The following is a 25966-nucleotide window of genomic DNA, read 5'->3' on the forward strand; positions in this document are numbered from 1 at the left end:
ACACTATATGCAAATACTTCCTACTCTAAGCATAAAAATGTCAAAGGCTTATTCATCCAGCAAAATCATTACCTTTCACCAAAAGCAAAAGGAAAATTCATAGTTTTGTTCACTGAAATATTGCTGTGTTCCACACAAAGAGCTATTGTTGCTTCCCAAAAGAAGAGGGCTTTATGGCTACATAGGATTCACAGAATTTAGGACTGTTTCATCTTCATTTGCTAATTATCAAATTCTCACAAGATGCCAAATGGCAATTTTCTGTGAAGTCTGTTCACTTTTTCTGAGGTGGACTAGAGCATCCATTTGAAAAGCTAAACAAAGTAAGCCCAGGCACGATGCAAATCTCACTTAAATAGTCCAACTGAGTTATAGACTTTGTATGTGCAGGTGGATTTCACTCACTGCTCATAATAAGTCATCCAGGACATGGTTAATCAATTATGCTTTTCCCTATGTCTGATAAGTCACTGCATGTTTGCCTTTAGAAATAGACCCAATGTCAAGAGGTTAAAGAAAGGCAGGAATGTATTGCTTGTCTTTAGAAAATGTGGATCATGGCCCCTTTTAAAATGATGCTCATGAAGTGGAGGATATAAAGATGGTGAACTGAAAAAGGGGTTAGAGCAGATAACCCAAAAGTACAGGGGATATGCCCATTTGGGCTTCATCCTCCTCTAGTACTGGCAATTTTTTCTGAAAGTGATGAGGCACAGATCATTGAGTCCCATTTTAACACATCCATTTTTTTATACTCTTTTGTTGGTCTCATTTTCAACACCTTTTCTTAGGATAAATAAAGCTTTTATGTTTATTAAAGTTGCCCTACAAGCGTAACTCTTTGTTGTCTTAGTTCAGCTCAGGGCTGACCAGGTTAAGCAGGCTTATTACAAATGGAGGATAACATACAGCAGAAAGTAATGGTCAAGGAAGGCCTGTCAACTCAGCCTGCATGGACACATTCTTTTCAAGGATATGTAGCCTTTCAAAAAGCTGAGAGTGTTCAGAGGACACTTCCTGGGACTGCTGAAATCAGAAATGCAAATAATTCTAACTGCATTCTAAATTATAGCATTTTAAGATTTGCATGGACACCACTTTGTTCATCTCCTTGTTATTTTTCTGGTTTTTTTAACTGTTTACTAGTAGCCTTGTATATCCTTGTATCAGGCACAGTTCTTAAAAAAAAAAGTGGAAATAAAGAAGCTTTTTTCTCTTCTCTTTCCATCAGCTAATCTTCCCATAGAAGCTGAACAACATCCTCTTTATCAAGTTTATGGGTTTCCACATCTTGGCATACTGTTTCTTTCCTTTAGTGCGTGCCAGCAAACTGAACTAAGAGTGATGAAAGTAGAAAATAAGGCATGGGTAACGCCATACTTACTCACATCAAGAGCATTTATTTACATGAATAAGGGCAGTGGGATATAAGGTGCATTTGGAACTATGAACAGCACATACCTATGTTTGAAGATGACACAGCTGTAACATTCGGCCTTGCACAAGAAAAAATTGATGTTATTCATAGAAATATGAATGAAAGAAAACAGCTGTCAGTCTTTTGAGCCATTTTAGAACAAAAATGGAGCCCATCCTTGTATCCTACCTGTACTGCAGCTTTGACTTGTATTAATAGGGGAATGTAGTGCTTAGACCTAGCTGTTGTAGAACTATGGACTGATGGCCTTTGCATTATTCATGCTGCATACACACTGCTGAATCATGACAAGGCTTTTTATGGAAAAACCCACTGAGAAACCAAACACTTTCTGTTGACAGCCTGAGTGCTTTTTAATTCCCATTCACTTATGTAGGAGGGTATGGGAAGCAGTGTCATGTGACATTGGGCATTATATTTGGTTCTAGTACATTGAATCACTCCAGCTTCAACATGAAAAGCCACAGTAGGAAAAATTGTCACTTGGCAGGTATGGATTTGACATATTAGGGAACAATTCTTCACTTAGGAGGGTATTAAAATACAGGAACAGGTTATCTGGAGAAATTACAGGTTATCCATCCATGTAGGTTTTTAAGTCTAGTATAAGCAAAACTAAGACTGATCTGATCTTCCATGGTATAGTTCTGTTGTGGGCAGAAAGTTGGACTAGGTGATATCCAGATATCCCTTTGAATCAGCATTTCAATGATTCTGTGGCTTTCTCAGTAAAATATATATAAACTGTGCTCTCATTTTCACTATTCACTCTTTCTCAAAATCCACATATGAACAATTCTTTTTACAGGAGAAGTAAACTGAATCAACCTACTTTTTTACTGGTAAAGTGCCATCCTTTTTACTAGTAAAAAAAAGATTTGTTCCCTTGGATCACTAAAGAGAAATACAACTGTTACTTCAGTCAAGCAATAGGGAGAATCATTAATTTGAAACCAACTGTTGTTACAGTGAAATTTAAAAGGCAGTGTGGGTCATAATAAGGAGCTAAAAACCTGTGGTTCAATAGTCAGTATTGATCTCTTGTATTGATTTCAGGGGAACTGAGTTTTCATTCTATGGCATGAAGAGCCTCACAAAAACTTTCCAGCAATTAATTTCCTTTTAAGTCCTTCTCTGATGGCTCAAGCAGTATTTCAAAATTAATTATGCTCATTCTTTGTGCAAAGATGATTTTTAAAATTTGGGATAGTTAAAGAACTACAGACTTCTTACTTATTCAGGCACAAAACCTCCGATTTGCTGAAAGAAAATTAATATTTTACTACCAGGACAAATCCGTTAGACTCACGTAACTCTAATAACCTTTCTCACAATTATAGCATTCTTTACCTGCTGTGGGTTATTATTAAAAAAGTGTTATTCTCACCTACCTTGAAAAACTTCAAAGTCTGAGCTATAGAAGCACAGTCCCTACAGATCAGCATGGCAAAGCATTCGTACCTATGCAAATTATGTTTTGGGAAACAATATTCAGTCTATATAATGAAAGATTGTGATGGAAGGAGAACAGTAAAACACAATTTGATTTGGACTACAGCAAAGTTTTCTCGAGATTGAAAGTTTCCTGACATTTAATGATGCTGAGAAATGCTACCAGTCTTGACATTACTTCAGTTTGCATGAATTTCTCTGGTGGAGCACATTCTCTAGCTATTTCTCTGGTTGTCTTTCTGGTTTTTCTGAAAAATGTTTCATAGCATTGCTTAAAAGAACACCAAAAATATTCTACCTTCTACCTTGTTCTTTCAAGACTACATTAAAAACTGAACAAAAAGACATGAATGTATAACCAATGAAGGAAAAGGAAAGCAGATGGGAATCAATGTGCAGCAAAAGCTGAGGACTGTAGGAAGCGTATGAGGCCAGGAGAGGCAGAAAGCAGAAGTGATTTTGTTTTGCCTGGGGGTAGGTGATTGTGTTGTCCTTGCAGGGAGAGGGGGGGGAAGTTGTTTGTTCATTTTGTTTCAAGAGAGAAATCAGAAAATTAGGATTCTGAGAAAAGTACAGGTGGTGTATTGTATGGCAATGGCAAAATACTTTCTGTTCCAGCAGTAGTTAAGGAAGATATAAACCAGAAGCTTGATACTTGTAAATGAGCAAGCTAATGCAATCTGCCTCCAGAGGAGCACCCTGTGCTGCTAGTGCTGGTTGGCAGTGAGGAGGCTCAAGAGAAGAGGAATTAAGTTACTGTTTATTATTTTTAAAGACCAAGCAGGTGATTCAAATTCATTATCCTATCACCTCGCCATTGATCTGAAATTGCGGCAGGTCTGGGATCTGATTAGTCAAATATTAAGGAAAGGTTAAAATAATTAGTTTTAATCACTGGAGGATTATGTTGAAGACCTTTTGTCAAAATAGGGTTGTGCCTCTTTTGAGGCTGTTGCTAGTTTAGGGGTAGTGTTAAAATTGTGTATTTCAACTCTTTTCAGTCTTTTCAACTTGAAATTATACAACCTTTTGATTAAGAAACTAGAATGAATACAAAAATCAACATTTTGAACACATTAGATGGTTTTAAAAGTGACAGTTTCTAAACCTCAATGATTTTCTTGAGCAAGGATGATGATGAATGCATGCTATTTTACATTACTATCAGTGGGTGTGGAAGAAGTGAGAAAATCATTCCATATAAAATTTGCAGACAACACAAAATTAAAGGGGGTGATAATAGTTAACAGAACAAGCTGCTGTACAGAGTGATCTGCTTTGATTGCTATGGACAAAATGCAAGAAAGAAGTAGGAGTTTGTATGAGGCCAAGTAAAAGGACTATATACAGGAATAAATACTGTGGGCCATGCTGATTTGATAGTTGTCTCTGTTCTAGGAAGCAGTAACAGAAGGAGTTGAGATGTGTGTGGAATTAGCAGGGTATGACCTTCTACTATGAGTGTGTGGTGCAAAAAGGATAATGAGATTTTTTGATATGTGAACAAGGGAATATTGAGGAGGTCTTAGTTATGGTGTGACTAGCTTTGGGACATTGTCCCATTCCATTATTTGGGATTGAAGAATAGTGACAAACTAATGAAGTTTTAAGAAAAGAGCTGCAAGAGTGGTAAAAGGAAAAATGCTTTATAGCGAAAGGCTGAAGAATCTTGGCCTCCTTAATTAAACAAAAACAAAACTAGAGGGTGATGTGATTGAATTTTGTCTATGTTAAGCAAAAATTGGTAATAGAGTGTCAAGAAGCAGTGGTACAGTGAAAGCTGATGCTGCACAAATCCCTCCTAGAAATAATAGATACAGATTTTTAATAGGTAATTATTCTTCAGAGCAACTTGTCAAGTCTTTCCATTGCTGAACAATGGGCAGCATTCAATACCTTTATAAAATATGTATTCTGATTCAAACAGGAGTTAATTCTGAGAGGTTTCATGGCCTGTCTTATGCTGGAGGTCAAAGTAAATGGAGATGTGGATCCCTGCTAACATTATAGCTTACATATATGCTCTTCTGTTGGAACTTATACAAAGCTCAAACTAGTAAAAAAAAATAGAATAAGTACCTGCAGTAATTGTAGTAATTTATTCATTTTAAGTTTCTTTTCAATTGTGTTAGCTGTCATTGTAGCAGGCAGCTTCGATGGAAAAACCTTTGTTTGCAAAAAGACATTCTGAAGTAGCTTCCCAACCAGAGGCAGCATAGCCAGGATGCCACGTTGTGCTGAGCTTCACTGGTTACATGGTCAGCCAGATGCTGGTCCCTCATAAAGCTCTTAGAAAAACTGATTTTCCTTAATTGTATTCTGATTTATTTCTGTTTTCAGCTGAACTTGAAGTTTATAGCTATATTTTTTTTCTTTTTCATGTTTTAACTTCTTTTCATACAACAGGTAGCTGACAAAAGCCTAAATGTGACTTGATGGTAGAAAGCTGAAACTACAAAAAAATCATGCTAGAAACAAGGTTCAAATCAGCCTTTCTTCAAACACTTAGTTAGGAATTTGATGGGTTCCCATGCTCCGAAGTCAAACAAGACTGGATGTCTTTATGAAAGAGGCTTTTGTACTAGAAATGCTGATTTTAATTCTAGAGTTGCTCTGTAGAGTGTTTTGGTGTGTGATATCCAGCGTTAGATTGTATGAATGGATTGTTTCACTTTCAATTATAATATCATGGCATGAAAAATATCAAGCTGTGTATTTTTTCTAAGTATCTTGTACTGCTTGGGTTAGCTCTTTGGTGTGAAGCTGCCTGAATGCTAGAATTGAGAATAAAAGAATATTGTTGGAAAAAAAATAAGGAATTCAAACAGGCAAATACTAGGTTTCTTAAGAAAGCAACAGATAGAAATTATGAAAAAATAAGTGGAAGTTGCCTTCTGTCTTGTTTCCATCTCTGCTGTGATGGTTTACTTTTCTCAAAAGGGATCTTAGCATTAAATATATTGAACATTAAAAGTTCTGGGATAGGGCAGTGAGGCAAATTTGGGGGGATTCACTAGCAAGTAGCCAGTGAAATCCTTCAGATCTGAATAAATTACTTCTTAGCACTAAATGTGGAATTAGCAGATGTATGAAGCTTTTCTTCTCTGAGAGTTTCTTCTCAAATTGTGAACCTTTCATACTTTGAGTATGACATTACACCTGATGTTTGTTTGCTTAATAATGAAACAAAAAAGCACTTATCATGGCAGTCTGCATTGCCATTTTCTCCAGGGTGTTCTCAATGATGAGAAAATAGTTTGGCTTGTGAAACTTTCAATTCTGACTCACTTTTCAACTTAAAAAGATTGGGTTTTCTCTGTGTGCTATTTCAATAGATTGAAGTAAGAACTAAAGATGTGTAACATCAGGTTCACCTCTAGTGAGACCGACATGCCAATTTTGTCAATGTAAATTTGTGCTACAGTTTATGATCTGACCTCTGTACCTGTATATTTGTGAGAAGAAAAATGACCTATAAAATCCCATGTGTATAGGTCACAATCGCAACTGTCATAATTGTGTCACAGAATGGAATCATGGAATGGTTTGGGTTGGAAGGGACCTTTAAAGATCATCTAGTTCAATCTATCTTCAACAAGCAGAGACATCTTCAAGCGGATCACGTTTTCCAGAGCCATGTCCAGCCTGACCTTGACTGTTTCCCGGGTTGAAGCATGTACCATCCTTCTGGGCAACCTGTTCCAGTGTTTCACTACCTTCAATGTAAAAAATGTCTTCCTTATATCTAGTCTGAATCTCCTCCCTTTCAGTTTAAAACCACTTCCCCTTGTCCTGTTGCAATAGGCCAGTTGTTTGTAGAACTAGTTCAACTAGGTAGAGGTTTGTTTTTAAAACACACAGTCTGAATTGCATTCAATTTCTGTCCTGAAACACTAGAAGGAAGATGGAAGAGATGAAAGGAATAGACAAAAGATGAGGTTTGAGTTGAATGGTCATAATTTTAAATGCCCAATGAGTTTGATCCAGTTTCGTCAGAATTGTTTCTTCAGTCAGGAGCAGGGAGGGAATGGGATTATGACACTCAGCCTAAGTTGTGTCAGCGAAATGTTAGAAGGAAAGCACAAAGCTTCAGGAAACTGAAAATCAATATATCCAGGCAACAAAACATTTTTATTACAAAGAATTAAAAGGTGTCACACAACAAAAGGTTTGCTGAAAATGGAAAAAAGGGAAGTTAAAGGCTTCAGCTTTCCCCCCAAAAAAAACTAGTGAAAAAGAGAAAATACAATACACTTTTCTTTGTGGAATAAGAAGCTCTTGCCTGCAAGGAATTAGGAGGGGTGAAATCACCAACACTGGTAGGCACCTTCCACTGACTGGATCTTCTTGCAGTAATTGTTTGCATGGCCTCTCCATTCCTATTCTACTTCCTTCGTAAAGGAAGGCTTTTCAGTTGGTGGTCATTTAATAAATAAAGGAGTCCTTTCTCTGAGGTTACATGGTCTGAACAGAAACAACAGTCATTATGGGAGAGTAAATTGAGGCAGGGAGAAGATATCCATGGTGGGTCTGTGGTAGAACTGGGACTAGATTGGTGAAAAATCCCAGTTTTTCTGATTTCCACTGTGAGAGTAAGAACTCTGGACTAAGGACTATAATTTCCATCCCACAGGCCAGGCTGGACTACTGAAGTGCTTTGTCTGTCTGACCTTGCAAAAATAGTCAGACAAAATAGAAAACCTAACAGATGCTTGCCAGAGGGGTCAGAAGATTCAGGGTTGCTTTTATTTTAAACTGCTTGACACTATATGACCCAAGCTCAGGAGGCAACATGGCCTCAGCACGATTGCTGCTGCTACACCTTCCACATTCCTGTTGTCAGGTGTAGGCAGAGGGAGAGCAGAAGTGTCTTTAGGTGAGATTTCTTTTGTGTGAGGTTATATACATCTGCAATGAAATCTCCACCCCTGTGGTGGATTGACCTTATCTGATGCTGGGTTCCCAACAAGCTGTGCTCTCACTCCCTCACTTCAGCAGGACAAGGGGAGAAATTCAGATGAAAAATTTGTGGGTTGAGATAAAGGTAGTTGATCCCAGCAAGACCGAGTATGACCCCCAAGGACCCTGTACACAGGTTGTTCTTATCTTGACAATTTCTTCCCCTCCTGAAAACAGTGACAATTCCCAGTCCTTCTCATTTCCAGACACTCCTGAAATACAGCAGTGCACCTTCCCAACTGTGAGGTCCAGGAGTGCCCTAAACATTCATTAGACGAACCCCGAGATTAAGCAAGCAATTTAGCAAAGATTAAACAAGTGATTACTTTGATGTTTCTCATTGATTTGGTCTCTCCCTGTGCTCAGTCAGCAACTCCTCAGCACCCCGAGCATATAGTGTTTGGGCATGAAATATTTTGAACAGGTTGTGCAGACTAATTTGTAGTTTTATTATTGCATAAATCTCAATCATCTTCATTTGCTCAGAATGTCACCCGTACGGAGCTGTAAAAACATTGACCTTTGTGCAAGGTTTGTGTTGAAATTAATATTACTGTTTTTATTTCTTCCTTCTCAAAGTCTTCTTATAGTTTGTTCCACAGAGTAAATTGGATTTTTAATTCTGATATCTGACTGTGAAAAGACATTATTCATTTTGCCACAAATGCTCTTTCTGAACTGAAATAGTCTTCTTGAAGCAGTGGTTTCTGAAGCCACAGGTCTTGAACTGTTTTAAACTAGAAAAGGATAAATTGATGACATAATGAATCTTCCTAATATCTGATTTCCATAGTTTGCTGAATTTCAATATAGCAAGTTTCATGAATATTATATAAGGAAATGATTTGCAGGCAAATTAAGTGGTTGACACAGGTCCTAAATAATAAAAGCATATAAATTAAATTCAAGCAACACAATTAATTACAAGATTAATCTATCTCATCTGGTCCAATGATATCCCTCAAGTATGCCTGCATATTCATAATCATATTAGTTGAGCTTGAAATTATTTATATGTACACCTTAATACGATGCTGATGATATTTTGTACACCACACAGTTGTACAGTACACATAGGTAAAGTGTGATCTTCCCAACTGAAAACTAACAAAAAATAATATCTGGTTCTCAGATTGCCGTCACATTTGAAGGGCCATATACTGCTCACTTGTGTATGCAGTAAGGAAGCTGTAAGACCAATGTGACGTGATTTGATACCAAAACTTTCTCATTGAGTGCTACTGTTTTGTTAAGATAATTTCCTCTGTGAGGCCCTCTGATATCTGTACAGGCACTTGGCCTGGTGATCACACTTAGGGGCCAATGGGAAAATACCCACAAGGAAAAAAAATTATCATTAATTTCATTAATTCTTCATTAATTTGAAGGACCATTGTCATGCCAAATTTCATGGTTAAAAATATTTTTGCAGCTGCAAACAGTCTTCTGTGATATCCTTTTCATCTGTCTTCCCAGGAAGATAAATCATCTTGATAAATTACAGAATCTGAAGAAGCAGAATGATATCCTGTTTAGTAAATCATAGTTACTGTATTTCACAAGTCTCAACAACTTTTCAGTCTTGGTCTGGTTTTATCTGCTCCTGTCTGGACAGGCCATTGGGATATTTTGACCTGCAGCCAGATTTGCGTGGGGAGAACTGAGGATTGAGTGCAATAGCCTTAGGAAAGTGCAATTCCAAATCATGATGAGCCCCATCATGGCCTGTTGAACCTGCTTAACTCAAATATAACCTTGGATCTGTGTGCTCAAACTGGGCTTTATAAACAAAATCATTTTATTTATACAAAGGAATTTAATTACAATTGAGTTAAATTTTAGTTTATTCCATAAGTAAATGAAGGAAGGAAATTAAAAGCTTTTTCTCTATATATATCCTGAGTATTTAGGTGCTTTACATCCCCACATGACTCTTGTCAGCTAACCCCTTCAACAACTAAATTAACCAGTATATATTGCTCAAAAGCAACTTGAAAGGTATCTACAGTCATGTCACAGTATGGCCTGCATGAACACATGCACTTAACCCAGTATGTGTACTGTAAATGATGGGTATGTTACTTGATTCACTTATGCAGCTATGAGAGAGAGAATTTCAGTCTTTTCTCCATTTGTATTATTTTTTATTAGGAAAAAAACTCCATTGATGGAAAATTAAATGCATATTGTTACAGTGAAATCCTATTTAATGGCTACCTTCAATTCTGAAAGGCCAGGAAATGGGGATTTCATCCTTTATAACTTCAGCCTTAGGTGCCTTTCAGAGGTGTGATTTCTGGAGGGAAAATTCTATTGAATAACAAGAAAATCTTCCAAATATTTTTAATGCTAATAATGGGTTTATGCATGTATTTTGGTAATGTTTGCTGTGTGAAGCTTTAGAACAGAGTGTCTTAAATATCATCCTTTCACAGAAAATTATTTAATCCCTGATTTCCCCTCACACTTTTCATTTCAACTGTCAGACTGACCTCCTGCTCTCTTTGCTTCAAACTCAGATCTGAACTGTGCTGGGAGGGAGACTAAAATAAACTTGCCAGCTGAAGGTTGTGACCGCACTTGTATATGGTTGGGAGGTAAAAGCCCCTCCGCTGAAGAATAGCAGTTGGTCCGTGAGAAGGCCTCTCTGCACCCCAGTGGACTTTTTATTCTGATTCTGGGAAGCCATCATTTTGGAGACGTGCACAGTTGTCTTAATCAGAGAAAGCAATTTGAGCTCATGCAGGCTGATTAAAGGAGGTGATAGTCCTGCTCTACTCTGTACTGATATGGCCCCACCTCAAGTATTATGTGCACTTTTTAGCACCACAGTACAAAAAGGTTATAAAGCCATTAGCATCCAAAGGAGAGACAGGAAGATAGTGAAGGGTCTAGAGGGGAAGCCGTATGAGGAGCAGCTGACATCACTTGGTCATTTCCGCCTGGAGAAGTCTGAGGGGAGACCTCACTGCAGTTACAGCTGCCTCACAAGGGGAAGCAGGAGGACAGGCACTGATCTCTTCACTCTTGTAACCAGTAACAGGAGACAAAAGAATGGCATGAAACTTGTGTCAGGGGAGATTTAGGTTAGATACCCTAAGGATAAGGTTCTTCACCCAGAGATTTTTTGGACCATGGAACAGGCTCCCCAGGAAGTGGTCATGGCACCAAGCCTGACAGAGTTCAAGAAATGTTTGCACAATGCTCTCAGGCACAGGGTGTGATTCTTGGTGTTGTCCTGTGCAGGGCCAGGAGTTGGGCTCAGTTGTCCATGTGGGTCCTTTCCAACTCAGGATATTCTGTGAACCTCTCTGATGAGTGTGCCTGAGGGTGATCCAGTATGGGTGCCACCAGTGACAGAATACATGCAGAACAACCAGAAGGATAATACAAGAGTGCCATTGCCCGTTATTGGGGATGGAGATGTTGGCACACCCAAAGGACAAGGGGAAGAAGAGAGCTATGTCTCCTTTGTATCCACCACAGTCAAGAGAGTAGCGTAGTGTTGATTAACCTCCCAGAGAACACTGGGTAAGCCTCATGAGACTGATTTCATTTACTGCAGCTGGAACATGGGTTTTGATCCATGTTCTCCTGGTTCAGGAGTGTATTTTGACATGCCATCACTGTGTCTATGGCAAGAAGATGGGATATCAGCTGCACAGATCTCTCTGGCCTGGTTACAGCCAACTCATTTCCTCTGCGTGACTCCACAGTTCATTGCTAGCAAGGCAAAACTGTACCTACTAAGGAAATATGTTTTACTTGACTGAGTTTTCTTTTCTTGTTTTGCATATTTGAAATTCAGGTGTCAATATTGTAAAGAAATTGCAGTAAAGCAACCTGGGACACAGGGACCATAGGCATATTAATGCTCTGTCAAATTTCACTCTGTTTATCTTCTCCAAGAGGACCTTGCAGCTCCCCTTTTCTCATACGTTTCATTTTACTTTAGGTGATGCATCATTCTCATTCTTTAGGTCATCAGTGACTTAGGTCATACATTCAGCACCACAACAGGATCCTGTAAGCCAGAAATTTCTCTGTCTTGACTCTCTGAAAATCTGAAGCAGACTGATCACTTACAATTTCTTTCTTTCATTTATTTCAAACACCTTGCAATTCTAAACTCTAATAGAACAGCAAAAATGAGATCGGTGCCCTTATGGTTTTTCAGCTGAGCCTGTTCCATCATTGTGTGTCAGGTCAGTAGTAAATTTACAGTGTTAACAGCGGCAGTCACGCTGTTTCACCAAATTGACAGGAAGAGAGGAATGGAGAGATTTATCTTGGAGCCTAAGGGTAAAGCAGTAAACCAGAACCATCACACTCATACCTAAAAAATGAAGAACTTTGTGTTGTTGGACTTTCCATTTATCAGGAGGTGAATTCTCTCCAGTTGTAATTTCTGTTCAAAATACCTTTTTTTTCTTTATGAATTATAAGGAATCAAAATGTAAGTGCAGATATTTGGACCTCCTGTGTAGTTTTGACTGAGTAATGGTTATCACTACTATGCGGTGAACAAGCAGCAAAAGCAAGGAGAGGAAGAAGTACCTGCACTCCACATTCCTTTGAGTCTGGCTTTGCAGTGCCTCATTTCACCAGGTACTTCCTTTCCTGGAGACCTTTCTGTATTTTAACAGTAGAAAGGCAGAGAGGACATGTGAAACCACCTCTGGGTTATCACTGAGTCAGTTTTGGGCAACAGACTTAAAATGCCTTAGAGGGATCTTGTTTTCAGAAAGGACCAGTAGCAGGCACAGAGAAGACTCAACACCTTTAGAGTTTTTTATGTAGGGCACTCACAGTTGATCCAGCTGGGTCAGGAAAGGTGTAGCTTACTGAAACCTCTCACTACCGTAGCCCTGGGGTAGTTACTGACCCAAACTAGGAATTCACTCTCCAGCTGTGCCTCCGCAATTTCTCTGGACCTGGAGCATAAACTTCTCTTCCAGAAGGTGGCACCTAGCTCTGTAAAGCAGCCAAACCCTTAAATTTTTTGCCTCAGTGGCATCTGTGGTCTTGTTCTGAGGACTTGCACTCACATATTTTACCTCCTGTGGTGCCTTGAGTACCAGATTAGTAGTAGATCTTATGGGGGTGTTTTCTGTTTCTCTGCAAGAAAGTTGTGGCACCATGACACTCAGTACACAGACTTCACAGGCAAGAAGAGGATAGAGGAAGATAGTCACCCAAAGGGGGAAAATCCTGGCTTCCGTGCATTAAATAACTCTTGGGAAAAATAATGCATAAAATTTTAATGTCCTTGCGTTTGTCATAATATCAATGAGCAAGCACTGTGAGCATTCCTCTTGCCTGAGGGACTGCAGAATGAGGTGGCAGTAATATAACCCACACATGGGAAACAGCAAAAGAAGGTCATAGCCTTGAAGAGTTGAAGTTAGAATGAGCCACAGGCACATGAGCATCTCTCCTTTGAAGCAGGTGAAATTTTGGAAAAATGTTCAGTGGCTTAGTGCTGTCCTCAGTGAAATGCTAATATAGATATCCTTTGTCTTTTTGCACCAGGGGTGCAATTAAGGGGCCAATGCATGGGGACCAATTTAAGGACATTTTCGTTAAGGTTTCTTTTACTTTAAGCAGGTAGACAATAGAGTTGGAACATAGTGTAAAGAAGACTCAAATTTATGAGAATTAATATGCCTACTTGCAGAGAAAATGTGGCCCCCTGATGAAGAGATTTTACAAGTCTTCTGTGTTTCAACATTGAAAAGTTCATTGATAATTACCAGAAAAGTAGGGGGAAAAAAGTAATTGTGTTCTGAAGCTTTATAGTTATAACTATAGTTATGCAAGCAAAAGATGTTGCAGAATCCAGGCAAATAAATACGATTTTTAAACTAAACTTGTACATTAGATAGTACTTGCTCTCTAGAATGAACAATCATTGTTATTTAATATCGACATTTTGCAGATGCGCTGATAGTAAAAACCCTCAAAATTTTGCCTCTTGCAATAATTGAATTAGTAGTTTTAGTTCTCCAAAAGCCACCCATTATCTTCATAGATGAACTTTTGCACTTTAAATGTTCATACTTCTCTTTTTTTTAACCTCTAATTTTGCAAGTAATCTATAATTAGTTTAGTTGCCCAGTTTTGGATGTACAGCCAGTACTTACAAATGCATACACTTAGAGTTATGTATTTTATGGTGACATAAATTTTAAGAACAATTTTGTTACTTTCAGGAGCATCAGGAAAAATCTGAAATCATCCATCATACTGACTCACAAACATAATATTTTCTAGGAACACTAAGCCCATACTTCTGTGTTTCTGACAACACTGAATTAAGTTACAGTAGCATCTATCACTTGAGGATTCTTAAGTCATGTGAACTTATTTTTCATCAGAGCGTTCAATCAAGATTGGCTTATCATTGGCAGGGATATAGCAGGAGCTGTAATGCTCTTCATCTCTGTCTTTATCAACTGTCTCTCAGTAGCTTCAAGAGTCCATAAAGCCCCATCAGTTTAACCTGTATTATCACCATACCATAATGGCAAGAGAGCAATAAGAAGGGATGTTGTACTTCTGTGGGCACTAGTGAGCTATTTTTCTTGATACTGGGAGTCATCCACGTCTATTAATGTAGGCTTTCAGCTCCTCTGAGAAAACTGGGAGCTAATGATGATCTTAACTGAACTGAAAGTTTTAAAACTGTTTCTCATATTATCTAAAGATATTCGTTACTGTATTTATAATGTCCTGAGCCTCAGGCATAAAAACCACTGCAAGTGAGATGAGCTAATTAAATTTGACAAAGAGTTTCTTTTCTCCAAGAGAGAGCCATCAGTTCTTCCAAGTCGTCATTTCTTTCAACAGCTGAAAGCCCAAACTGGTACATTTAGAACAGAGTAAGGACAAATACCTGTCTGAAAGTGCTATCTATTTGTGTGTTTTATTCTTAAATCATAAAAATAACTATCAACAGCCCAATGATTGCCTAGATTTTGTAGGCTAAAATGTAATATTTTCAGTAGGTATCATAATAGTAGTCATATTTCATATGGAGTTCTAGCCTGAGAAATTACAGCTCACTCTTAATCCATGATTGAGTCTCTCAATCTATTTCTAAGACTGGGAATCTCACTTTTGAATTAATTTTTGGAAAATTATGGAAGAAGTTACTTGTTTAAAAGTACCATATTCCTTCAATTAGTGTTTTTTACTAGTTTTGTAAGCTCTCATATGGAAAGTTAATTCTGCCATCTATTATTCCAATCTAGATCAAGTATTTACATCTAGGAGTCTAAATTCCTCTAGTCATACTTGGTTAGACGGTGAAATTTATAAAAATGTATGTGCTGCAGCTAGCTTCAGTCAGTTTATTTGGCCAAAATAACCTGAAATACAATTCTACAATTATGAGGTCATCTATAATTATACTTTTTAGTCTATCAGAAAGATCAGAGTATTTTCAGTCTATCCAGTGCTCCCTAGGCTGGGAAGTTGCAGGAGATTGTCTCACCAGTATATGGCTAAGTATTAAATGCAGTGATAAGTTTTGTCTGTGCAAGAATAGTCTTAAAAAAACTCCAGTTCCTTTGTTACTGAAGTGTTGTAAAACATATATATATATGAACATGTGCAAGTGTGTGTGAAGTTCGGGTGTAAGCTTATCATAAATGAAACCCAATTTCCAGAATTGCTGTAATTAGCAATGTACAAGAATTGAGATAGGTAAGACCTCATCATAAGAAACTGCTTCAGAGACTCCCAAGGCTTGCTGAATGTGATTCTGCTTTGTTTTCATCCAAAGTCAATGATCTGTGCTGGTCCCACAAACTATCACTGAAAAGCAGAGTCAGCCACAGCTTTGAGGCAGATGTTCCTCCGCCTTAATTTTAGTGAACTCCTCAAAAGGCTCTTAAAATTCAAACTCAGTTGTATTTGAATTGAAATTAGAACCTTAGCGCTATAAATAGAAAAACCTCAAAGCAACTAGGAAAGCCAAAAAAACGAAGGATAAGAAACGCAAGTAGCTCTCCCCGTGCCCAGGATGTCCTTTCAGCCAAGGCATTGGCTGCTGGGGCTTTTCCAGCTCTCAGGAAGTGCTGACTGCATGTCCAGGTCGGGCTGTCCCTTCCCCGCCTCTCAGGACTGTTCCTTGGATGCTGCAATCTGCTGCTGCAACAGGATGCTGAGCTCCACTGAGGAAAGAAGCTGTGAAACTTGATATAGAGCTGCAGTGCGAGTGGAGTCACTAAAGAGGTGGCAATAGAGAGGGTGATGGGAGCAAGAAGGCACAGACACCCCTCACCCCCCACTCCCCTCCTACCCCTATCTTAAGGCATACCAACTTCTAACCACAGTAAGAAGGAACTAATTTTGTACTTTTGGCCCATAATGCATGGCTCAGAGCCTTGGTTTATTTAAAAAAAAAAAAAGAGGTCTCTTATTTAAGTTGTTTTGGGCACAAAACTGAAAGCAGATGAGGAACTCATGGATGGTGTTTTACTTCTCTACTGACTTTTCTTCAAAAATTAGGCCTTGAACTTCAAGGCCTGGGACTTTTCAGACCAGCCTGAAGATTGGAGATGCACCGAGTCCACAGTGCTCTCCTCTTCTAAAGAGATTAAATTGTTCACATTTGGAAAAGAAAGAGCCGACCCTCTGAATATACTGCAGAGAATCTGAATTTCTTTCCAGCATCAATTGAAGCTTGAGGTACTCTGCAACTCTGTGGAACCATGCAAGAACTCACCAACCACGTAGAAAATCCACCCTTTGTGCTGAGATGAAGTACAAAGCCTATACGTTGTTTAAATGCAACTGAAAATTTAAAAATAATGTCTCAGTAGCAATTAAGTGATGAATAAACTTGGTGTTGCGTGGGTTTCACACTCTGATTTGTAGGTTAATATTGGTATTGTTTGTATTTAGTGCAGTATATCGCTTTGGGCTTCAGGCTTTGCTATTTCACTGTTCAGCAATGGCTTGATGTCTATGTTCTGTAAGTATTTTAAGTTGGTTTGCTCTTCCTCACCAGAAATAGTAAAAAATTCTTTCCTCTATACTTACAAATCCACTGTATTCTCTTTATACATCAGCTAGAATGATTGCATAGAATGTAGACTATGGAATAATTGACTAATAGAATAAATGTGGCACATGAGCCAATAGTGTTATTATATGTGGGGGGACTTGGCTGCTATAAGTGCTGTGAACATTTTATTATAGAATATTGGGTCTGCTTCTGTAAATTGCTCTAAAGCAGTGTGCAGAAGCTTTGATGCATTAACTGAAGATACTTGGTGCATCCTTACCTTATTAAGACAGGCAGAGAGGACAGAAGGGTTGTGTGTACCAACTTGTAGAATTTCTACTCTGGGTTAACACCCAAGTCAGAATAATGGAGAAATAAAAAAAGATAAGTTTCCATGCAAAATTACTGTAGAATCTTGTTGTCTAGATGCAATTTGTTTTTGAGCAATGCAGTACTAATCAAAATTTTATATGCTTAAGACCTATTAGAAAATCTGCAGCTTTATCTTAGAATGAGAGCTGATTGTCCAGAACAAATCTTGTTAATTTATTCTTTCACAAGCTGCCTGTGTTAGTGTTAAGTGCAAACAACAAAATATGGAAATAATGTCTGTGTCCTCATTAAGCAGCTATTCAAATGGGGGATGGATGTGTGAATTTAGGAACTTGGCTGAAGGCAAAACAGTCACAGTCCATGGTGGTGGGAGCAGTCAGTATTTGTGATTTTCACATGTGTGCTGATCCTGCTTTTTCATGGTAATATGTGGCAACGTTTTTATCAGATAAGTAGAATCTTTTCTTAAGATCCCTCATCCACCTTTAAGCACTTAAATAAATTTGAGTGAATTCTTATAGCAGTATAACTTCATCTCACTTTGAATCAAAGTGAAATTTTTAAAACCTTGATTTATTTTTCCTCATGCTTTTATAGAAACACACTAAAATGCACTCAAGTGAAGAAGCTTGGCAAAATCACAGTGCTGTGGCAGACATCATCAACTTCACTATGGCATAGCAGTAATCAGTCTCGAAATGAAGTGTATCTGTTTTTCTTTTTTTTTAGAGACATGCTTGGAACATTTGGAGCAATAGCACTCATTATCATCATGGAGAAAGCATGGTCTTGCCTGCAGGCCTGCTCTAAGTGTGCTAAAAAGCAGCCTTTACAGATGTGTTCCTCTAGTGAAATCTCAGCTGCTGGAGTCTGTGGCATGCTGAAGGATTCACACATCTCATGCTAGAGATTAAAAGAGTGATAGCCTCTTTCCTATGCTATCTGTGGTACTCTTTAACTGATGCAGTGGGACTTAGCAGTGGAAAGATACCCAATAAAGTACAAAAGAAAGGAGGGAAAGCAATTGAATTAAACTGACACGGAGAGTGCTTTAAAACAGGATTTAGTGTCAGAATTAAATAGGCCTGAATGTTTAAATTACTTGGCCACCCTCTGCATGTCACTGATTCTTCAGCACACAGCAGCTGTGATTATGTGGCTCCTTCTGAATGTTGCACTGCATTGATTTTGTGTTGTGAATAGTGTTTTTATGTTCTGGTGAGGACATGGAAATTGAACTAGTATTCAAAATTAAATGTTTTAACTTCATGAAAAATAATTACAGGAGAACCTGCAGATAGCTGTTCAGTACATTTTATTATGCCTGTGTTTATGTGCTAAGAACAAAGCACTAGCTTCAGAGTTCTTTGATATGAGAATGGTTGCCTTTAGAAGTTTGGTGTTGTCATGGCTGATAAAGAAGGAGAAATTCAAGTGACAGAAATTTCCATTTCCTGGATGAGCAAGTAACTTTGATGCACTGCAGCTATCAGCGCAGGCATTTAAACAGAATTAAATGGCTCCCAATATGAAGATGAAGCTTTATCATCTGGCTTCACTTCTAAAGAGAAAATAAAGAAGTATTTTTTTATTTTCTATTAGCATAGCAGTGTCACACCTGGAGGTTTAGGAGTAATTCTGTCCTGTTTCTTACTTAAAAATATCCATCTGGTGCTAGGTTAATAGTTGGACTTGATGATCTTTTCCAATCTAAATGATTCTGTGATTCTATGCATTCATGACATCAAAGTTTAGATACAAGCTGAAGATCTTACCCTATTTTAACTTGATTTGAGAAGGTGTTGTTGACCTTAGTGAGGGGAAAATTGGATTTTTTAAAGAAGTGCTTTATTTTGATTTAAATGGAGTACAAGTAGAGAAATAGAATGTTACTCAGCTAAATAGAAATTGAATCCTGAAAGGCAGAAACCCTCACTTTTATAAAGCATTTTGTAGTGAGAATCTTTTTTGGTGTTCTGTTTGAAGGCCGTCAAACTAAACACCTTTTCTTCAAGATATGGATGAATGTTACTTCCTCAGTGAATGAATGTGCTACTGAAGCCAGCTTGATGGGCCGAAGCCTTGGTGAAGAAATCAGCCTTTGTGCCAGTCTTTGAGTGGTAGGGGATATGAAAAGCAATGCAGAAAATGTTGCAGATAGGAGCCATGTTGCACATTTCAACGTATTGTGATTTTTAGGGAAGATACTAATGAGTGCCAGAGATGACAGCAGGCAGTTAGTTTCTTTTTACTCTGTCTAAATGAAATAGTAGGTTTTACACAGCCAGTGAAATCTTCTTTTCAATGTTTGCTTGCTGCTTCTTCTTAAAAAATAATGGGTATGTTATTATTCTTATCCAGGTATTAAAGGCTCAGGAGCTAAGACTTGTATTATTAGATCATCGTTTTCAGGAGAAAACGAAATACTGATAATGTTATCAGGCATTTTTTATACAATTTATGCATCTTACATTGGTTATTAGGTTTCGCCAAACGTATTATTCTATGTTGCTGCTGACATTTCACTAATTAAAATAAGTACTTTAAGATTTGTTTCTCCTTTTCTGTCATGCAAGGCAAAAATGAGCATTTTATTGACCTTATGCTTTCCTTTCTCTTATTTATTTTTCATTTCACCTGTTTTCCATGGTAATGGTTAGTGTGTCACAACCCACAGTGGTGAGGGAAGGGGAGCATATGAAATATTCTGTGCCACTCCCTGTCATTCATGTCTGTAATGGACATATCTCTAGGTATGGCAGGAGAGTTTAATGTGGGCATGAACGGTCTTAGGAAAAGTTACACTTCATAAAATATATCATCTTTGCTTCAAGTCTGCGCATTTCATGAGCATTTGAATTAGTTCCACTTAAACATCTAACTTACGGTACTCTTTGCACTGACAAAATAAAAGAAGATTTGTATCTTTCTGTGTCACATCATCTGTGAAATGTTTAACTAAGTTCTGACTGGAAGAGAAGCACAATAGCTTGATTTCAGAATGAGTTTCTTACATAATTAAAAATACTAAAAGTGCAAAAATCAGAGACGAGCAACATGTAAGTACTTAATACAATTTATGTAGTCAGTGTGTTGAAAGCCTGTGACATTGACAGTACTACTTGCAGTTGGTCTTCCACAAAGTAGTTTGCTGCATTTTTTACATTCTGTTGTTGTCCAAAAGACAATTTTTAATCAAAAGCTATTTCAAGTTAGAGATTATTCTGATCTAGTCTTTACCTACAGTCTTGGAGGTGTTCAAGTTCTTAGTCTTGATTCTTGTCCATCTCTGTTTTTACTGAACTCCTAATTACCCTTTGTCTTTGTTGTTGACTTCAATAATACAATAGTGAGTGGATTTTTTTACATATTTTGTATTTCACAGAAGACATAGAAAACTATTCTCAATTACTTTTTAGGAACAAGACAGTGAAATTTTTCTTGTTTATATGTTTATGAAATGTGAAATACAGAAGCTGAGGACAGGCTGTGTGAATCTTTCTTTCTTTCTTTCTTTCTTTCTTTCTTTCTTTCTTTCTTTCTTTCTTTCTTTCTTTCTTTCTTTCTTTCTTTCTTTCTTTCTTTCTTTCTTTCTTTCTTTCTTTCTTTCTTTCTTTCTTTCTTTCTTTTTCTTTCTTTCTCCCTTCATATATACATATGTGTATATATATACATATATACATATGTATACATAAATATATAAAAGACTGTACTAACTGGCCCTGATCCTGCTTAGCTTCCAAGATCTGATGGGATCAGGCATCAGGATGGCATGGGAGACCTGCTGGGAATACTGGGTGCTGGAGGTTCTAGTCCTGAGGACTTCACTGTCACCGTCCAAGCTCGCTCGCCCGCGGCAGATGAACCTCAGGACTTAAACGGTGGGGCCAGTTCTGCGCACGCTGTGCCTCACCTAAAAAATCCACTGCGCCAGCTCGTAGGAAACACCCACATGGGTAGAGCCCTTCTCAAATCTTCATTCCTGAAGTCTAGGCATGATGATATATAAGGCTGTAGATGTTTACTTGAACTCTTTAGGAAAACTGCTACTTGTAGATGTGGTTGAATGTTTTGGTAAAAAATCAGCTATGAAAACTTATGGCAAAATGGCAATGACAGAATCAAAATGTACACCAGAGAGGGCTATAGTTACCATACACAGCCTTCAAAATTGCCTGCTGTTATTCAATATTGGTTTGTTGGATTTTTAATACAAAATCAGTACTGCCTGGTTAGGCCTGGTGACGCACCTAGCTATAGAGAGCTGAGAAAAAAAATATGCTTTTTTAAAGACCTCATCAAACTTTCCATCAGTCTAAAAAAATGTTGTGATTAGTGATGTCCAATAGCTAACAGCCATAGGGAGCAAAAATATGTTAATGTGAAATTTCTTTCCTGAGTGAGGATGTGTTTAGCTTTATGTAAATCTAAGTGAGATCCAAGATGCTTCTCTCCAGAACAGATACAGTGCCACAATGGATGTAGTACAACTTTCATTCAGGGGCATATCTAAGATATGAAGAGCAGGTAGTAACCACCTGCATTCCATGTAAAGCAGGCAACAGATTTGCAAGCATTTAATTTACTAATAAAATGAAACCACAAAAACAGCTGTAGGCAAGAGGACAACCCTGCATGGAACTTCATTGCAGGAGAAGGATGTAAGAAACACTACCCAGCTAACTGAAGAATTGTAGAGCAGTTTTCGAGATTAATACATGAATTTAAGTTGCAGTCACTATTCAAAATTTTCTATTCCATGTGAACAGCAGAGCAAGTAGCAGCAAGAACTGAGGATCAATAGTCTAGGCAGCATTTGCATCACAGAGTTGAGTGTAATCCCCATCCAGTGTGTTTGTTTCCCATGATTCTCATTCCCAGTAGAGTGAGTAATGTGAAAGCAGAGGTAGCAGTTGTGGAGTCTTACTTGCTACCTGTCTGATCTCCCATCAAAGCACAGGTTTTAGCACAATAAAGTTTGTTCTCTTAGTCTGTGTCAGGCTGTTTGTCAGCAAGGTATGTTAGCTGAATCCAACTACCCAGCCTCCTATGCTTTCTAGTGTCTGTTTGGTTGAATCACGCCATGAATGACACCATGACACATTAGTGGGAGGATTGTTTATGAGAAAAAGGAAAACAAATTTGACACTTCAGTTTACCAAGTTGTGGGAGCACAGATGCCTATCACTGCCAAAGACAGAGAGCTGAGGTCAGGGAAATCTGCCAGAGAAAGCAAAGCAGCCTTGAAGCAGTTTTTTTTTTTTAACTGTCTGGCAGAGAACATGCATGAAATACTGTTGCAGTTAAGCAGGATGCTGCTCTCCTTTCTCTATTCCCTTAGGACTGCCTAGTCCCCTTCCTCATTGCAGGATCTAATGAGACATTGCAGAACGTTCTCCTCTCTCATCTTCCCCTGTGCTTCATGGGTTCCCCTAAAGACCTCAGCCCCTCTTTTCTGGGAGCTAGTGACAGCAACAGCAGCAGTGGGAAGATGTCCCCTTTGGATGTCCTTTTGCTTCCTTTGTATTCTTTTTGCTTGCTTCCCTACCAGGCCAACACTTTCTCATCTCATTCCTCTGCATGGGAGGGTGTACCTGTGGAGCAGGCCCAGTCAGCATGAGCGTACTGACATATGGGGAACATGGGAAAACTCATCAGGGTAATTTCAGAAATTCCTGTGTTGTATAAGGTATAGGAGATCCTGTGACAAAAATTGGGAAAGTAGGATTGTTTGGACTCAGTTGGGCTGTGTGGTTAGTTAATAAATTCTACAAGAAGAGTAAAAAAGATGGAGGTAGTTCAAAGGGAAAAGGGCTTTCAGATGTGGTGGTTTCTTGAGTAAAGAGAACAAGATTGTAGGAAGACAGAGAATGTGCACAAAAGGAAAAACTATCCGAGATCTGTATGGAGAGTGAATGGAGAATGCTGTAATAGGAGAATGCAGAGGATACTGGAGATTGAAAATAAGAAAACCAGGTTAAAGCAAGAAGCCAAACCAGAAAATACATTTCTAAGAACCAGAAGGAGACAGGAAGGGGAAAATTGGAGCGTCCCATTCTTACCAAACAGAAGAGGAAGCACCCAGTGAGAAAGATAAAAGAAAATAGAAATATATTTGCATAGTAGATGGAAAGAATGGTTTAAGTGATGAAATGTAAATTAATGTTGATGGTGAAACATGATCCGTTCTCTTCTTTTTCTCTGTGGCTTCTAAGTCATGGAAGATCTGTTTCCTGCTGTGTCTGAATAATGCTCTTGGGTCTTTTCTGTTAAGGAAGATGCTTAAAGGAAGCAGTGCTGTATTTTGTTTGATTTAAACATCATTTAAAAATCATTTATCCTTTGTGAGATGTGAAATGCAAAATTAAATGGCAGGGATGTACCATCTGCTATTGTTTAACATGTGAATAAAAGCTAGTGTGCTGGGGCAATGTTTAAGCCCATGATAAGCAGAAATAATGAAAATGATGTGATGGCTATACCCAGCAGATCCTCTCATTGACTGAAACCTCATGTTTCTTCGTGTGTCCTAGCAATGTCGAACATGATTTCTTGAGGAGGATGAACATTTATTCCTTGGTGAGGAGGTTGAATGTTTTATGTCTGCTTTTCTCATTCCTTTCAGGGATCTCTTGCTGTCTGTGGCACTTGGCCAGGTACTGTCCCTCCTTATCTGTGGCATTGGTCTCACAAGCAAGTATTTGTCAGAAGATTTCCATGCCAACACACCTGTTTTTCAGAGCTTCCTCAATTATATCCTTCTATTCTTGGTCTACACAACAACACTTGCTGTCAGACAAGGTAAGTGTCTCTCTGCACCTGTTTTGTACTAAACAGCAAGGATAAAGGCTTTTGTGGAACAACACCAAGCAGTATGATACATAGCCCATTAACATTTGTTACATATTTATATTACCTACTAATACATATTGGATGAACTGAAAAAACCAAAAAAACTAACAAATCTTCACTAGCAAAGAATGAATTGTTAGATGTCAAGGATCTAGGTGCTATTTAAAAGCTAAAAGAAACATCAGTACTTTGGAATTCCTAATTGTTCTTATGGGAATGCTCCTCTTACACCACACCCATATGCACACAGTTTGTTTTGGATTTGACAGCATGCCTTGCTGGGAAATATTAATATGCTTTATATCGTAGATAGACTAAGGAGAGCTCAGATGCAAGCAAAGAAGAGCTTGTTGGTTGAAGTTGCTGATCATAACAATTCAGTAATTCACCTATTAGAAAGAAATAGCAGCCAATTTTTAGCTATTGGGAAGTAGGAGATGAAGGGAAGGAATTCAGGATGATACCTCTCTGGGGTGTTGTGTGGGCAGAGCAGCTCTACAGTCCTGCCACTGGTTTGCCACAGAGCCTGTGTAACTAATCTGACCTCCAAAATAAGAAGTGCATTATAGTGTGCTTTGGTACGGTGTATCTAATGATCCCCCGTTTGACAGTCTGTATATAATATTGGGGGTTGTGCTTTTTCTGCACATCCCTCCCTTCTTTGAGATCTGATGTCTAGATGAGGTGTGGGAGGTGAATGCATTTAAGTACATTTCTCACCCAGTCTTTTTTTTTTTAATCATGTTATTCACCTTCACAGAATGCATAGATTAGAAGCAAAATAAAAGAGCAAAAATATCATGTGTTCTTCTGAAATATGGAGGGAAGGGCTCTGTGGAAGAAAATAACTACAAAATATATTTATCAACATACTGAAAGCTTCATGTTTTCTTACAGAAACAATTATTTTTGGATTGTTCTTTGATATTACATCTTTTGATGCTTTGGAAACAATCCTGAAACTTAAGTTCTTCACTCATAGTACAGTCTTGTGATACAATGCTATAAATTGTTCCAAAGCAGCAAGGACTGAATCTCCATGCAAAAAATAAACAGTCAAAAATATACCATTATACTCCAGCATAAAGCACTTAAATGTGTTACAACTTAAGTTTTATAAACATTGGTCTCCATTGACATTTTTCAGAGGTGATGAAGGCAAATCTGCAGAGGAATGTTGGCGCTTATATAAGGAGAAATTGCTCTGGCAGTGTTTCTCTGTCTTGGTATTTCAGTTTGTGTAGGGGGAAACATCATCACATACTTTGCTCTCCAAAAGGTTTAAAACATGTTATTAGTAGCATCTTTCTGGACAACTGTGTTTAAAAATAATTCTTCTGAGTGTAGGATTGCTTAGATGTTCTTAAGTTATGTCCCAGAAATGTCTTTCATGGGACTGATTTAGATACTGTGGAAAGCAGGCCCCCATGCCTTTTAAATAGATTATACTTTTTTGAAAATGCTGGCTTGTGAGAGGGTAGATCCATATACATACTGCATACTGCTATGCATTGCAAGGGCTTATTTAGAATAATATTTGATACTGGGTATATATTGACATTTAAAAATTATATCAAGCACTCTGCTTTATACATATAAAAATATGAATTAAAACGGTACTTTATAAATAATTTTCTGACTGTCGAAAAATATAATGGTGGGCTAAAGAGCGTTTGTCAGAGCTCTCTGTTGTGCCAGTAAGATAGGTTTTGGAATTAAATGGGAAAGTGTTAGGGACATGTGGAAAATACTTTCTTGTCAAGTGAGAAGGGTTGGGGAAGGTGTTTGAACAGGACTGTGGTTGAATACAGACCATATGAACAATCAGATCATATTTAAAGCATACCAATGGAATAGTCTGAAAAAGGAGCTGTAAAAAAAAAAAAAAAGGTTTGGTCCAGAACATATCCAGAAATCCA

The 25966-nt window shown here is 38.0% G+C and overlaps 1 protein-coding gene across 1 annotated transcript in view; it reads left to right on the forward strand.

Moving 5' to 3' along the window:
- SLC35F1 (solute carrier family 35 member F1) overlaps positions 1-25966 on the forward strand; it is a 242607-nt gene that overhangs the window by 116938 nt on the left and 99703 nt on the right. The window contains exon 2 of the mRNA XM_071548962.1: positions 23821-23996. Within this exon, the coding sequence (XP_071405063.1) occupies positions 23821-23996 (176 nt within the window). The remainder of the gene's footprint in view (positions 1-23820; positions 23997-25966) is intronic.

This window comes from Pithys albifrons, chromosome 2, assembly GCF_047495875.1.
Source record: "Pithys albifrons albifrons isolate INPA30051 chromosome 2, PitAlb_v1, whole genome shotgun sequence".
Taxonomy (NCBI): Eukaryota; Metazoa; Chordata; class Aves; order Passeriformes; family Thamnophilidae; genus Pithys; species Pithys albifrons.